The sequence below is a fragment of the Lampetra planeri genome, chromosome 29 (assembly GCF_965212315.1).
Source record: "Lampetra planeri chromosome 29, kcLamPlan1.2.h2, whole genome shotgun sequence".
Lineage (NCBI taxonomy): Eukaryota > Metazoa > Chordata > Hyperoartia > Petromyzontiformes > Petromyzontidae > Lampetra > Lampetra planeri.
The window spans coordinates 3,979,437-3,997,057 of NC_136135.1; the positions used below are offsets into that span (position 1 = coordinate 3,979,437).

General features: G+C 45.1%; 1 protein-coding gene across 1 annotated transcript; it reads left to right on the forward strand.

The window, feature by feature from the left end:
- The first annotated feature begins 4,507 nt into the window (after positions 1-4,507).
- On the forward strand, positions 4,508-17,495 carry LOC144728595 (G protein-activated inward rectifier potassium channel 4-like). Its single transcript, XM_078608128.1, has 6 exons — positions 4,508-4,692; positions 11,215-11,543; positions 12,045-12,327; positions 13,669-13,870; positions 15,854-15,951; positions 17,315-17,495. Exons 1-6 carry the CDS (start codon positions 4,582-4,584, stop codon positions 17,414-17,416), a joined length of 1,125 nt encoding a protein of 374 aa, XP_078464254.1. The 5' UTR covers positions 4,508-4,581; the 3' UTR covers positions 17,417-17,495.
- The last annotated feature ends 126 nt before the right edge of the window (positions 17,496-17,621 follow it).

The window sequence follows — 17,621 nt, forward strand, 5'->3', positions numbered from 1 at the left end:
AGGTGCACTTCCTGCACACACACCCACGGCTACGTCACTGGGGAAAATGAGAGATTGTTAAATGATTAAATCGCAACTCCGATTCATAAAACAAAATTCCTGGACCCACTTTTTTGCGAGCGGGGGAGAAGGCGGGGGGGGGGGTAGGTGGTGAATTTGCGTAACGCGTCCAATGATTCATGGTTGCTCACTTTCAGCGAATAATTTTTTCATTCAAGATTTCCCATGTGTCGCCGGAGGACTGCACTAGGTGGTACGTGTCTCGTGGTCGCCACAGCCATAGCGTGAGCTATACTGTATGTGGTGTGCCGAGTGCGAGACCGGAGTAGGTGGCACGTGCCAAGTAGTAGCCACAGCCATAGAGATCCGTATACTGGATGTGGTGTGCCGCGTGCGATATTATGAGTCACTGCTAGATTGGAGTGGAGTGGGTGGCACGTGCCTGGTAGCAGCCACAGCCATAGAGATCGGTAGACTGGATGTGGTGTGCCGGGTACAGAAAAATGTCCCCCGGGGGGTCGCCTACCCAGTACAGACAAGTTCAAGTTCATGTATTAGGTATAGCCCTGTGAGCCATTCGGCTCTTGAATCGGGTGCAACCGCAACAAACAAAAAACAAAAACACGAACAAAAAACATCTTAAAGTGAATATGTGACTAAGTGCAAACCGAAAATCCAAGAAAAGACAGCAAAATATGGCAGAAAAAAACACCGTGTACACCAACGCTGTGTGCAAAAATCCCAGTGGGATGCAAGTCAAACAACAACCACAAGACAACTTAGATTAAGGCCATCAGTCTAACTCTGTACTACAACAAACAAACATGGCTAAACCAAAACACTTCCAGACGTGGCTGAAACGAAGCCTTTGTCCGTGCGCGTTGCCCCCCCGTTGTCAGTCCGACCCGGACCTGTGGGAGGACTTCACGGGCAGCAGCGAGGACGCGAGCGGGGGACGTTCGTCGCACCGGTCGAGCAGCTCCGTGTGGACGCGACCGAGCGGCAGCGCGTCCGTGAGCGGCTCGCCTCGCCCCGGTGCAGAAGTCGCGGTGGATATCGAGGGGCAGGACGGGTCGGAGAATTCAAGCTTTGTAGACTCGGAGAACGGTGAGATTGTTGTTGTGGTTGTTGTTAAATATGCGTCCCCTCGGACAACTGAAAAGCACCACGGCGGGTCAAGGAAAAGTAGCTGTCGAAACGTCAACGCCGCAAATGTATTCTGAGTCAGCGTTCTTCGTTGCAAGGTCCGCACGGGGCCAATGGCAGCCAACTGGTGGCCTTTAGTGCGGCCCCTGACGCACCCCATCATCATCATCATCGTGCTGCTGTCAAACCTCCACAATGGTTTCAAATGTGTTGGCGGCCCTCATACTACTGATGATGTCTTATCGGCGAAAGTGAAGAACACTGGGATGGAGTGTTTGCCCCATCACTTGCATGGGTTTCCTGCGGGTGATCCGGTTTCTTTCCACGTGTGAAAACATCTTAATATATAGAGGACTCGAGAGCTTGGGCAATTGTTGGTGGCGCTGGCTAACCGCCTGGCAGCCTTCCAGGTTATATGTAGTTCCCACTCGGCGATTCTGAGATGCAATTTGCATGAAAGACACTAAAACAACTAAACATTATTATTATTATTTTCTATGGGACCCTTTTTGCCAATATAAGATTAAAAAAAACTTGTCTTTACTATTTTTGCCAGCCTTGATCTTTTTTTTAATCACTATTATCATTACTCTTTGGTTCTTTCGGTAAAGTCACGTATAAAGAGAAAATCATAAATTAAATACTAGCATACGACGTTTCGATTGCAACAAATGCAATCATCATCAGGTACAAATGAAATAGAAACACAAATCTAGTATACTTAGAAATGTAATGTAATACAACAGAGAGTCGGATAACATGACAGTCCACACCCCACCTGGTTGATTACGTTCTTCCTGAGAATGCTAAATTTGAGAGAGAGAGATAAAGCACAGCACCAGAAACATATAGACAGACCTATAAGCAGACAGATATCACAGAGATACATAGAGAGAGAGACGTACATAGGCACACAGAAAAACCACGTCTCTGTGTCGAGGCCTTATCATTGACCATGATCTATCCACTGCTGGATGCCTCCTCAAGCAGTCGCCATCTCTCAGGGTCCTGGCGTGCAAATGACTGTACACTGTGGATACATTCTGGGTCAAATTCCCAAACTGCTGCGATTTCAGAGACAATAGCCATCGCACTTCTGTCGCTGACTTCCCTGACTATTGTTATCGGCCAAGCTTCCTTGGGAAATCGCGTGCGTTTGTCCGAGCACGACAATAGGCGCATCGGAAAAAGAATAACGCTGGCGAGTCGAAGTCTGTTGATGGGGGTCGTGGCAATGTCGCGTGACTGAATACTGAGTACAATTGTGGCTCTGCTTTGGGTAAACATCGCTTAGGGTAAACATCGCGTTCATCTTCTGTCTTCTTGGCCGTTAGCTTCACACTGCTGGGCACGACAACAGGACGTTGATCATCCATGCTGCTCGCTATTACCACTCTGCACTGACAAGTGTGGTGAAGTATGGGCAGATAACCACCGTGACCCGCACGGCATGATGATCATTATTAGAGCTGCTATAAATGTCCAATTAATAAGCCATTGTGTTGAGCTATCATTTGTGTCCAGGTCGCCTCTGCAAAAAATGATATCTCAGTGGGCTCTACCTGCTAGGAGGACTCTTTGGTACTTTCGGTAAAGTCACGTAGAAAGAAAATAAATTAAATGACAGAATGCGACGTTTCGATTGCAACACAAGCAGTCTTCATCAGGTATAAAACAAACCTAGTGAACTTCTACATTTGAGAGAGAGACAAAACACAGACGCGGAGACACACAGACAGACACACAAGCAGAGAGAGACAACACAGAGATACACAGAGACAGTAGGTCGGATTAAAATAGTTCAGTTTTATTTGTTTCATGTTATAAAAGTGATTTCGATTTAAAGCTTTCGTGACTGCAGGGATTCATCTTCTTGGTTCTTTCGGTAAAGTCACGTAGAAGGGAAATAATAAAATAATACAAATAAAACATAATAAAATAATTCTCACGACGTTTCGGCCACAACGCAAGCAGCCGTCCTCAGGTGAAGAACAGGTCTGTCGGAAAGACAGCGTCTGAATGGGCACCACCAGGCTTGGCAGCGTATATTTAAAAGTGATTTGTTTACCTTTACTATACTTTGCACCCCTATCGTGTTTCTGTGTTGCTTGTTGTTGTAACATTCTGACCCGCCCCTTCTGGACATCTGTGAAAAAAGAGCTTTATAGCTTATCGGATTCCTCCAGTATAAATTTAAAAAAATACATTCTGATGGAGATGCTCTTATCTAGTAGTCGGTTGAAAAAAAAATAGGTGTGCGTGGACATGGACACACACGAGCACTGACGGGGATAGAACTACACAGTCCACTTGTAGTATTGCTATTCGCATTGAACAGGGTCCCATAGTTTACGTGGAGTACGCTTGCCAATAATATGTCGTTATCCAGCAGCATGCGTTTAACAATCCTGCCACTACCGATAATGTTGTAATCAGAGAGTTGAAATCGGTTCAGAGTTTGCGTGCATTTCTATTTGATCATGTTGGTCTGAAAAGCCAATGGACTCAGCTATATAATTTTCCACCAATGACCTAATCCGCTTAGTGGAGTATTATTGGTTTAACGAGTCTGACTCTACTGGTCAGGTGACCCATAAAATAGCAACCGGTCCAGAGTTTGCTTGCGTTAATACATTTTCTACTTGATAATTTCGTTCTGAAAAACCAAAAGAGGCAATGCACTCAGCCATAAATTTGCCTTAAAAAAAGTAACCCGTAAAAGCAAAGTTTTTCACTATAAATCCTTTATATGCGTGGCGGCTAGAGTCCTCTCGTCCTCTGGCTTGTGATGGCTGCCACCTATGGGTCAGATGATTGCCTGCCACCATTAAGCAATTGGTAATTAAATATAAAAAAAAATTCCTAAAAAGTGTAAAATTTTGGAAAAACATTTTCACGAAAATAAATTGTCACGCGAGTCTGTGTACAAAATGTCAGCTCGATTGGATCACGGGAAGTGGGTTAAAAAACGACCGAAAGATTTGCACGGTCGTAAGCGCGCAAGCAAGCAAGCAAGTGAACTTAATATAAAGGATTAAAAAAAAACAATTTTCCACCAATGGCCCCATACGCGTATTTTTCTGACTTCACTGATGATGAGACCCATAAGGTAGCCACCGTTACAGAGTTTTCCTGCACATTTATACTCGATAATGTTCGTCTGTAAAGCCAACGGACTAACCTATAACTCTGCCTGGTTTTTGTTTAATTGTACGCTTCATTTTGTCGAGTTTCACCGCAGACTTCACGGCGTCGCTGCTCGGCAACAGCGGAGGCTACCGGCAAAGGGAGGAAGGCGAGGCCTCGGTCGCAGTCATTATTGAGGAGGAGGACGAGGAGGAGGAGGTGGTGGTGGGGAAGGTGGACGAGGAGGAGGGCATCGACCTCATCACCCAAGGGGAAGCCCTGGAGCCTCAGAGCTGTAGCAACATCTCCATGGCAATATCGACGGGGCAGAAGCAGCCCAGGCAGCTGATCGGAGACGGTCCTGGTGGCCCCGAGAAGAGGGCCCCGCGCTGCAAACGCATCGATGCCCAGGGACCGCAGGTGTGTGTGTGTGTTCATCACCGTCACGTGTTAACATCCCCGCGAGGGAGACAAAGGCGGCCGGGCGTGGTGCTGGCCACCCACGCCCCCCATCGTGTGCCGTGCCGGTCTTCATCGGTGCACGCTAACAGCACTTGCCCAAATTGCCTGTTAAGGCTACACGGGGAGCCTTTATCTTTGTGTTTGTGTACGTCAGGGTGGATGGATAGAGCGGTGGGCGGCAGTGGTCAGCTCAATGCCCTACAGAATTGCAGAGTTGCTAGACTTACATTTCCGGCCACAGTCATTCCTACATCGGTGGTGGATATCTGAATTGGTCATGGGCCTCCCCTAGGTCGACTCTGTCTTTCCGACAGACCTGTTCTTCACCTGAGGACGGCTGCTTGCGTTGTGGCCGAAACGTCGTGAGAATTGCATTTTATTATGTTTTATTTTTATTATTTTATTATTTCCCTTCTACGTGACTTTACCGAAAGAATCAAGAAGATGAATCCCTGCAGTCATGAAAGCTTTAAATCGAGTATTATTTAGACAGTTTTATTTTATGTTATTTTTTGGCCAAAGCTGCTCCACGCACAATACGCACATCCGTGTCTCCCACAAACCTCCCCCGCATCAACGCACATTCACAGGAGGTTTGGCTCCGGCCAAGTTCAAGTTGATTTTTTTTTTTACCAGGGCGAGGGGGCTCGCGGGAGAGCAGGTTATTAAGTACGCCTCGGTGTGCGCGCGTGGCCTTTGTGCCACCGAAATGACGAAAGGCAAGCGGGAACAGCGTGGAGCGCCGTGCGTACAGCGATGGAGTCGCTTGAAATCGGGGCAGAAAAACAACAGCTTCAATTGCGTCACATTACAAATAAATAAATATTGCACAAACATTAATTTTTATTAAATTTTTTTTTATTCCCGGAGTGAAAGTTGGCCCAGGAAAGATTATTTTGAGACTGATCTCAGCACAGCCTGTTCCCGAAGAACACCGCGTTATGGAAAAATCGCGTTGTAATAAATCATATATAATATAGGGGCAAAGCACAGTCGGCGATAACGCGTGAGATGCATACACAGGCCAAACAAATAACTGAGGCGCGTGGGTAGCTTCTAGAAGCATCCAGCAGCATCCCGCCCTGCGTGACGCTTCGCCGAAGCAGCCGTACGACCACGTGTTTCCTACTCGCGCGACGTAGTTCCGTTCGCTCGATCGCGTTATATCTAATTCGCACCCGCGTTATAAACAAAAATGTGTTCCCCTAATACATTCATCGCCTTCTTGGTTCTTTTGGTAAAGTCACGTAGAATGAAAATAATAAAATAATAAAAAGACGGCTGCTTGCGTTGTGGCCGAAACGTCGTGAGAATTATTTAATAATGTTTTATTTTTATTATTTTATTATTTCCATTCTACGCGACTTTACCGAAAGAACCAAGAAGATGAATCCCTGCAGTCACGAAAGCTTTAAATCGAAATACATTCATCGCGTTATATCCAATTGGCGTTTTGTAAACACGCGGCGTTATAGGAGAACTGACTGTATCATTAAGTTACAGAATACTTGGCTAAGGAGCGGCCTGGCTTCTCCGTATCCCGACAACAGCGGGGATCGCTCTTAACAGCGTCAAAGACAAAGATCCCCCGGATAGCCTTAACAGACTGTTGGGGCAAGTGGTCTTAGCGAGACGCACATCAACAGTGTCCCAACGACAACAACGAGGCATGGAAGGATTCCCTCCGTAAATGGAAGAGACAGGGACTCACCAAACTGAGAATGTGCTGAGTTGTAGAAAACTATAAGGACGCAGAAAATTCTAGCCTTATGAAAGATGATGATGATGAAGAAGTAGAAAATCAGATGCTTTAAATAGATACAGGGTGACCATTGAACGAATCGGTAAGCCGGCAAAGAAATATATATGCCGTACGACATTGTAATGGAAGTTATCGTAAGTGAATCGAGAGTTTATAGCTTTAAATAGAGCCACTGACCGCATTACCGCACGAGCCAAAGGGGTAGCTGGTTACGCCAGCTGGGATGGAAAATTATTTAGTTTGCACCGTGGGTAGTATCCACCAACATGAGCAGAAAGTTTGGTGTAAATACTGTGGGTTGGTTTTTTTTAACGTAGAATTCTATTTATGTTTTCAGCTCTGTACGGCACATTGCAACCTCCAGGTGAGAGGTGGGTTGACAGTGTGAATTATGATCATTGTTACACATGCTGTCACACGCCTTGATATTGTGACGAAACATAAGAAGAGGTTTTCCTCTTTCTGGCGAATAAAACAGGAAGTGTCTAGAGGTTCGAACACCAAATAGACACGACACCTTTTGCAAGGCATCAAGTCTGCATGAACCACACACGTGGTTGTGGCAAAACATACCACCAACAAACATGCTGCGATTTGAAGCTGTCGTGACTGCAGGGATTCATATTCTTGGTTCTTTCGGTAAAGTCACGTAGAAGGGAAACAATAAAATAATAAAAATATAAAACAATAAAATTCTCACGACGTTTCGACTGCAACTCAAGCAATTATCATCAGGTTTTTATATTTTTATTATTTTATTGTTTCCCTTTTACGTGACTTTACCGAAAGAACCAAGAATAAAAATGCCGTGATAATATATTCTGATTAATTGATCTCAAGGGGAATAATACGCAGAGGGAAAGCATGTTCGCGTGTTTCTTTGCTTTCGTTTTAAACAAGTTACGATTAATGCTGCATGGAAAACAAAAAGCGAAAACTGGAATAATCCGCAAACGTTTTTGAGTTATGCTGAAAAATCAAGAGTAGGGTTGACCCTTTCTGGCAAATGAAAATTACCACAGTACTTTTTACCACAGTAATTTTGCTGTGGCGGTTCCACCTGAAGACGGAGGCTTGTGTTGCTTCCGAGACGTCGTGATTTAATTTAGTTGTTCAAGTTTGTAATTTTTATTTTTTTAATTTGTGATTTAATTTAGTTGTTCAAATTTTTAATTTTATTTATTTAATGTGTGATTTATTTAGTTCTCATTTTTATTTATTTAATTTGTGATTTAATTTAGTTGTTTTCATTTTTATTATTTTTTTACCTACGTGACTTTACCGAAAAAAACAAAGAGTATGGATCCTTGCAGTCACGAAAACTTCAAATCTAGAAATGAAACAGTTATTGAGATGCTCAAACACCAAACAAAAATAAATTTTGTCAAGGCATCACGTCTGCGTTGACCACACACACACTTGCAAGTGCCAGAGTGCAGCTCACCATTACACGTCGGCAGATGGACGCTTCTTGTTAATATTGTCGATTTCCCATTTGAGAGTGTTGTTGTTATTTGAGTCGGATTGCTTTACTTGATTGTTGTTCGTTTGCTTTCGTCGATGTTGGAGGCGCAGGTTGATTGCCAACGAGAGATATGGGGCCGTCCATAAATGACGTCACGCACCTGGGGGGGGGGTCAGACATTTGTGACGATGTGTGACGATGGGGGGGGGTGTTTGAGAAATGTGACGTCACATCAAAATGCGCAACATTAAATAAATATAAACAACATGTTCTACTTAATTAAATAGACTTTGTAATAAATGTTTTCTCCTACAACATCAGAGTGCAGCGCCACATTAAATACGCACTACAATGGCAATAGTTTAAAGCGATTTGAAACATGTTTTATTTTGGGGGGGGCAGAGCTTTGTGATGTCATATTTAAGCTGGGGTCTGACTTTTTGTGACGCCGTGTGACGAGGGGGGGGGGTCAAAAATCGGCCAAAATCGCGTGACGTCATTTATGGACGGCCCCAATCTCTGTCCTGGTAATATTTCAAGTTCCCAAACACAAACTTGAACTTCCCGCGGAGGCTGCAGAGTTGGCATGTGCTGCCCTCTGCTGAGCGACTCTGAGTATCACCCTTCTACAACCAATTACTGTTTTGGTCATTGGGGAGATGTCCTCCTGCATCGGTGTTCTTTATTTGCAAGGGCCCGCGCGGGCCAATGGCGGTCGCTGGTGGCCTTTAGTGTGGGTCCCTGACAATTCACAAACGTGAAAACCTCACCATCGTGCTGCTGTAAAACCCAACAAACGGTTCATCTTCTTGGTTCTTTCGGTAAAGTCACGTAGAATGGAAATAATAAAATAATAAAAATTAAACATAGTAAAATAATTCTCACGACGTTTCGGCCACAACGCAAGCAGCCGTCCTCAGGTGAAGACGCTGTCTCCCCGACAGACCTGGTCTTCACCTAAGGACGGCTGCTTGCGTTGCGGCCGAAACGTCGTGAGAATTATTTTATTATGTTTTATTTTTATTATTTTATTATTTCCATTCTACGTGACTTTACCGAAAGAATCAAGCAGATGAATCCCTGCAGTCACGAAAGCTTTAAATCGAAATCCAACAAATGGTTGCAAATGTGTGGCGGACCTCACGCTGACGATGTCTTATCGGCGAAAGTGGCACCCCCCCCCCCTCTCTGAAATGTAGTGAAGAACACTGTCCTAAAGGAATTCATCAGGCATCGGCTAGCGTCATTATTTGGTGATCCTGCATTGGTAGTTTTGCACAAGGACAATTAATAAAACAAAAATGACACGATGGGTTCATTAAACTGTGGCCTTAAAATGAAAAATACGTAATAGATGACGTTTTTTGGCAATCGCCTTCCTTCCTTCCTTTATGTGCAATGAAGAAGGTTGATTGCCCGAAACGTTGCCTATTCAATATATGTTCATTCTACTATGGGACCGCTTTGAGATGTTTGAACGCTTGGATGTGGCGCGTTGATGTCTCTATCCGTGTCGCGCAGCGCTCTTCACGAGTTTTTCAGAGGGGGGCCACTGTGGCCGATAAGACATCATCAGCGCTGTGAGGGCCGCCACACCATTTTGAAACCATCGTTGTGTTTGACAGCAGCGCGGTGACGATGATGGTGATGGGGGGGGGGGTGTTGGGTCACCATTTGTGTTTCGTGTCGGAGGACCGCGCACCTCAGGGGCCTCACTAAAGGCCACCAGGGACCCCCAGCGACCCGTGGGGCCTTGCCATGGAGAACGCCGCTGTGTTGTGGTGTAAGCAGGGTGCAAGTTCTGACTCGATAGTTTCTGGAACACTGCAAGGCCGGCTAATTCTACACAGCAGCATTGTACCCTGTATTCCTACACACAACCGCAATGCTCTATAGACCAGTTGTTCTTAACATTTACTGCAGCGTTTGCATCCCTTTTAAATAACAATCTACAATGTTAATAAATACGTAGAGGATTTGATGAAACAAAGTAGTTGTACTCACGTGCCCGTGCTTAATTTGTGTTTTCGATTATTTACCTTCTAAAAATATCTGGCCATGTCTGGCACTCCCAGAAAGGGCATCTCGCACCCCAGAGGGGACGTGCACCCCAGACTAAGAGCCACTACTATAGACCGATGTGTTCCCATCTGCCTACGACTGACTTCCTTTTTCTGTCCAGCAAATGAATATGTCCACTGTTTCTGTACAGTGTCTTTAGATGTGCTCGCATTTAGATGTAAATCGTATTGTGTAGAAGACTCACACGGAGACCTTCAGACTCGCATAGAGTCCCGTGTCCATGCACAGGGGCCCATACACTCACACAGAGACCCAATGATTAGTGTAGGAACCCATAGCCTCACATCGAGACTTGGGACTTGGACGCCTCTCTGCAAAATAAATATTCCCCGCCGTGTCTGCGTAGCGCCTTGGGGTACGATACCTTGCTGATATTGTCAAGAAGCATGAACCATCACGGGAATTCTGGTCGAACAAAGAGGGTCACCGGATCACGCGTTTTCAGATGCGCCGTCTGGAACGCTCTTCCTTCCGATATTAGGAAGCCACTGGAGCTTTGCACTTTTCAATTCCGATTGAAAATAATTTCTTTAGAACTGTTTCTTGTGTTTAGTGTGTTGTCCTTGCCACCCGCACCTCCGATTAGCACGGTTGGCTACATACAGTGTGAAATAAATTGAACATACATCCATACCAATCTGGAAATCTGACATCCTAAAAAAAGGTGAATTCGAAACTCACCCTTATTACATACCAGCGCAGCAAATGATCCCAGCAGTGGGCTATACCGGCCACCAGAAAACCCACCGCATTCAAGACTACGTACGGTGCAGAAGAAGTTCAACATGCATACGATCCATTTAAATCCACGTTGCAATCGCATTTTATGAACTAAACACAAAACTATTTTTATTTTACCAGGTAAGGCCTACTGAGCTATATAGCTCTTTTTCAGAAGCGACCTGGTCACAAATTATTGCCCAACGAAGTGGCTTATCACGTGGAAATGTATCTTAGCCAATCGCTCTTAACGAATGTTTCTAAATGCGGAGCTGAAAATCCCAGAGGGCCCGGAGAAAAAGCCACGTGACCACGGAAGAGAGAGACGCGCAAACTCCAAATGTACGGGCGTCAGGGTCGGGCTCGAACCCACGACGTGCCGTGCACCAGGCGAGGTTGTTAACATCTCGCCATCGCGCATCGCCCATTCACCCTCCCCGCACCACCGCAGGCAGCCGCCCACACGGCCGGCAAGTACAAGCGGCAGCGCTACGTCACCAAGGATGGAAAGTGCCGAGTGCGGTTGGGCCACATCCAGGACAAGATGCGCTTCCTCTCCGACATGTTCACCACCATCGTTGACCTCAAGTACCGCTGGTTCCTCGCCATCTTCACGCTCTGCTACCTGCTCACGTGGTTGCTTTTCGGGCTCGTCTACCTGCTCATGGCGCTCATCCGAGGTGACCTCGACCCCCAGGAGGGGCACCAGGCGTGCTTCGACAACGTGGACGGCTTCCTCGGAGCGCTGCTCTTCTCCGTCGAGACCCAGCGCACGATCGGGTACGCCGACGGTCAAGAGCCGGGCCGTCCGACTGACCACGGCGTAGTGATTGCGCCGAATTGTGGTTTTGCTGTCCGCGGAGTTTCTGTGCCCCCCACCCCTTGCTCGCCCATCGCCCCCCTCTCTCCGTTCGGAGCTCGTGCCAATTTAGTAAACTAGTCGGCACGTTTTCGATCACGTGACAACACCTTGCTGATTGGCTGCGTCGGGTCGGTGGCGGGTAAAACGACGGCACACAATCTCGATTTGAAGCTTTCGCGACTGCAGGAATCAGCTGCTTCAGCAGTTTTTCTCTCGCTGTGGTTGTCTCACCTGATGACGATTGCTTGTGTTGCGATCGAAACGTCGTGATCTATTACTTTTCTACCTACGTGACTTTACCGAAAGAACCGAAGAGTACGGCACACACATTTTATTGCGATCCAACCCAACACAACAACAAAAATCTTTACTAATTCCGCTGCACGTTAAAGCGATCGTCGCCTCCGTTCTGCCCCCAGGTACGGCACGCGGTCGGTGACGTCACAATGCCCCGAGGGAGCCATCTTGGTGATGGTGCAGTCCATCTTGGGCTCGATCATCGACGCGCTCATGGTGGGCTGCATGTTCGTGAAGATCGCGCGGCCCAAGAAGCGCGCCGAGACGCTCGTGTTCACGCAGCGCTGCGTCGTCTCGCAGCGCGACGGCCACATCTGCCTCATGTTTCGCCTCGGCGACCTGCGCGACACCCACCTCGTGGGCCCCAACATCCGCGCCAAGCTCGTCCGCTCGCGCCAGTCCCAGGTGACCGCCGCCGCCACCGCCGTCGTCTCCACGAAAGAGACGGCGGCGGCGCGATGTTGTTACATTTTATTATTCTTCTTCCTCTTCGTCTTCTTCCTTTTCTTCGTATTTTCCTTCTTATTTTCCTTCTTTTTTATCTTCTTCTTTTCCTTCTTCTTTTCCTTCTTATTTATCTTCTTCTTTATATACTTATTTTCCTTCTTTATTTTTTCTTTATCTTCTTATTTTCCTTCTTCTTTTCCTTCTTATATATCTTCTTCTTTTCCTTCTTTTTTCCTTCTTCTTTTCCTTCTTCTTTATCTTATTTTCCTTCTTATTGATATATTTATTTTCCTTCTTTATTTTTTTTATCTTCTTATTTTCCTTCTTTTTTTCCTTCTTCTTTATCTTCTTCTTTTCCTTCTTCTTTTCCTTCTTCTTTTCCTTCTTCTTTTCCGTCTTCTTTTCCCTCTTCTTTATCTTCTTATTTTCCTTCTTTTTTTCCTTTTTTTTCATTCTTCTTTTCCTTTCTGCTTTTCCTTCTTTTTCTTCCTCTTTATCTTCTTCTTGATCTTCTCCTTTATCTCATGCATCTTCTTCCTCCTCTTTTTCTTAACTTCTTCGCGATCTTCTTCCACTTCCTCTTGTTCTTCTAGCAGAGAGGTCGGCAACCCGCGGCTCTGGAGCTGCGTGCGGTGGCTCTTTAAGGATCGCTTCGTGACGTTGTTTATTAAGGACCCACCATGCATTGCGGCTCGTGAAATATTGAGGGTTTTTTTTACCCTAATATTTTCATTTCAATTGTCCCATCATTTCAATTGCCCTGCCATTTCAATTGCCTCGTCATTTCAATTGCCCTGTCATTTCAATTGCCCTGTCATTTCAATTGCCCTGTCATTTCAATTGTCTCGTCATTTCAATTGCCCTGTCATTTCAATTGCCCTGTCATTTCAATTGCCCTGTCATTTCAATTGCCCTGTCATTTCAATTGCCCTGTCATTTCAATTACCCTGTCATTTCAATTGCCCTGTCATTTCAATTGCCCTGTCATTTCAATTGCCCTGGCATTTCAATTGCCCTGTCATTTCAATTGTCTCGTCATTTCAATTGCCTTGTCATTTCAATTGCCCTGTCATTTCAACTGCCCTGTCATTTCAATTGTCTCGTCATATCAATCCTCTCGTCATATCAATCGTCTCATAATTCCAATCGTCTCGTCATATCAATCCTCTCGTCATATCAACCGTCTTATAATTCCAACCGTCTCGTCATTTCAACCGTCTCGTCATTCCCAATCGCCCCGCGTCACTCCCTCCAATCGCCCCCCCCCCCCACCGTCACTCCAATCGTCTCGGGCGGCAGGAGGGGGAGTTCCTGCCGCTGGAGCAGTCGGACATCAACCTGGGGAGCGAGACGGGTAGGAACAGCCTCTTCCTCGTGGAGCCTCTGCTCATCTACCACGTGATCGACGCGAGCAGCCCCTTCTGGGAGTTCTCGGCGGAGTCGCTGCAGCGCGAGGAGTTCGAGATTGTCGTCATCCTGCAGGGGACGATAGAAGCCACCGGTACGAGCCAGAGGTCGCAAACGGGTTTTGATTCCTTACCCGTACCCGTACCCGGCCGCACCAGGGTCGCAAACGGGTACCCGTACCCGGCCGGGTACGGGTAGCTGGGTATCGGGTAGGGTACGGGTATCGGGTACCTGGTTGCGACCTCTGGTACGAGCTCTGAAACTCTGACCAATTAGGGGCCGTCCATAAATGACGTCACGCACATGGGGGGGGGGGGGGATCAGATATTTGTGACGATGTGTGACGAGGGGAGGGGGTGAGAAATGTGACGTCACATCAAAATGCGCAACTTTAAATAAATATTGACAACACGTTCTACATATTTTTTCAAAATTTCTTGCCGTTGATTTCACACCTGATGATGATTGCTTGTGTTGCAGTCGAAACGTCATGAGAATTTTTATTTTTTATATAAATATTATTTTATTATTTCCCTTCTACGTGACTTTACCGAAAGAACCAAGAATACGTTTTACATAATTAAATATACTTTTGATAAATGTTTTCTCCTACAACAACAGAGTGCAGCGCCACATTAAATACGCACTACAGTGACAATTATTTAAAGCGATTTGAAGCATGTTTTTTTTTGAAGGGAGGGGGCAGAGCTTTGTGACGTCATATTTCAGGGGGGTCTGACTTTTTGTGACGCCGTGTGACGAGGGGGGGGGGGTCAAAAATCGTCCAAAATCGCGTGACGTCATTTATGGACGGCCCCAATCTCTGTCCTGGTATTATCTCAAGTTCCCAAACACGAGTTGTACAACAAAGATGAACGGAAGACAATTTGTTTTGTGCACGTGAAGACGTAATCCTTTAATATAAGCCGCCCATGGCGAGAGTGTACTTTGTTTTTTACCCAAAGAACCAAAGAGTATAATATAGTATGTTCAAAACAATAATGAAGTTAACATGCTGTGCAGAAATAGTATCTGTGGTATATCATGAACACGGTAAAAGTGTCTTCCCTGTCGACTGATTTGACTTTCATAATACAGGATTTATTGGGGGTTAGATCGCGTACTGATAATGCACGTAAATTACCATATGAATAACCCAGCCGGGTAATGAGTACCCATTGCAATGTATATGCATGAATTAATCTCCCCCCGCCCCTCTTCGCACGTGAAGGGCTCACAATCGATGCCATCACAACCACCCCTCTATTTAAGGAACTAAACAGGAGGAGGATTTCACCACAAATTTGGCTGTTCGCCTGATGGTGCCTGTTGTAATTACTGGCGAAACGTCGTACTCAGATTGTAAATGTTGTGGCTTTGCTCTCCAACACAGCGGTGGTGCTGAACTAGTAACGAATTGGCCACGTTCTGTTTACGTGACAAACCTCACTAATTGGCTGTGTCGGGTGGTGGCGGGTTTAGCGACACATTTATATATTTACGAGAGAAACCCCCCAAAAAAACCTGTATTGTGGATGATATTGGTCGCGAAAGCCTCCTGCGTGTGAAACTGATTTGACATTCCAAGAACCGACCAAACATCCTGAATTGGCCACAATACTCTCGACTATCCAACGGCTGCCTCGATGCCCTGAAACGTCGTGATTTATTTGATTTTCTACCTACGTCACTTTGACCGAAAGAACCAAAGAGTATGTATTCCTGCAGTCACGAAAGCTTCAAATCAAGATCATACCATTCATATTCTTTGGGGGTTTTTTCTTCGGTAAAGTCACGTAGGTAATAAAAAAATTTAAATTACATTTTTATTTTAAAAAGAAATTAAATTTAATATATTTTTTTACCTACGTGATTTTTCCGAAAAAAACCTTAGACCATGAATCCTTGCAGTCACGAACGCTTCAAATCTAGAATCAAGATCATACTACCACTCCGTGTTAAACTGGGCTTTTAACGTCTCAGCAAACACGCGCACACTCCAAGGCAACCGGGCAGCAACGACATCGTCGAAACGCTCAATTTGAACGTAACGCGCTCCCCCCACCCACCCCACCAGGCATGACGTGCCAGGCGCTGACGTCCTACACCAACGACGAGATTCTGTGGGGTCATCGCTTCGAGCCGGTGATGTCGCTGGTGAAGGGCGCCTTCAAGGTAACGGGCTTTGCAGTGAAAACGAACACGGAGTCACGTAGGAAAAAATAATAATAATACAATAATAAAAAAATAAGTGAAAATAACTAAATTAAATCACGACGTTTCAGAGGCAACACAAGTCTCCGTCTTCAGGTGGGACCGTCACAGCCAAATTTACTGCATCATACAGTAAATTATTATTCTTCTTGGTTTTTTCGGTAAAGTCACGTAGAAGGGAAATAATAATATAATAAAATTAATAAAATACAATGATATTTTGTATTTTATTATGTATCGTAAAATAATAAAAATAAAACATAATAAAATACAATTGTCTTTTGTATTTTATTATAATTATAAAAATAAAACATAATAAAATACAATTGTCTTTTGTATTTTATTATGTTTTCTTTTTATTATTTTATTATTCCCCTTCTACGTGACTTCACCGAAAGAACCAAGAAGAATAATAATTTACTGTATGATACAGTAAATTTGGCTGTGACGGTCCCACCTGAAGACGGAGACTTGTGTTGCCTCCGAAACGTCGTGATTTAATTTAGTTATTTTCATTTATTATTATTTTATTTTATTAATTTTAATGTTTTACCTACGTGACTTTACCGAAAAAACCTAAGAGTATGAATCCTTGCAGTCACGAAAGCTTCAAATCTAGAACCGGAGAGGATTCTTTTGCTTGTTTTCGTCCGAGTAATTTTTATCCTCCAGGTTGTTGTTTATTTTTTTAAACCCGGCGTGAGTTAGATGCATATTCACGGGGTGGAGAATGAAAGACGACGAGTGGAGTATAAAGCTCTCGGTGTGATGTAGCGCCATTCACACAAGTCCCTCTCACCTCGCTTTACAACACAATCCCTCGTAACATTAAAACTAAGAGGGTATACGACCCCTACACTGACGGATACGCAAAGGAAAATAAACGTGTTTTCAGACGAACCCTAAAAACCTCGACTGACGGAGTCGTCTCTGAAGGCATGAGGATTTTAAATAAACAATGGACCAACATCTTCTTGGTTCTTTCGGTAAAGTCACGTAGAAGGGAAGTAATAAAATAATAAAAATAAAACATAATAAAATAATTCTCACGGTTGTCATTCAGACTCTGTCTTCTCGACAGACCTGGTTTTCACCTGAGGACGGCTGCTTGCGTTGTGGCCGAAACGTCGTGAGAATTATTTTATTATGTTTTATTTTTATTATTTTATTACTTCCCTTCTACGTGACTTTACCGAAAGAACCAAGAAGATGAATCCCTGCAGTCACGAAAGCTTTTAATTCGAAATGGACCAACATTTATTGCGAATTAATAATACAAAATAATCAACCTCACCGAAATGGAACTCTTTCCGCATCTCCGCAGGTGGACTACAGCTGCTTCGAGAACACGTACGAGGTGAACTTGCCGACCTGCAGCGCCAAGGAGATGTACGAGAAGCAGCAGGCGGCCCTTGGCCTCATCTGACATCACCGCCGGACGGCAGGGGCCGCCCAGAATGGGTCAGTGGGGCGGTCGGGCAAAATTGCCCATTTGCCACTTTTGCCCCAAACAGGGCCCAACAATTCGCATGGTCTTTCCGACAGACCTGTTCTTCACCTGAGGACGGCTGCTTGCGTTGTGGCCGAAACGTCGTGAGAATTATTTTATTATTTCTAGATTTAAAGCTTTC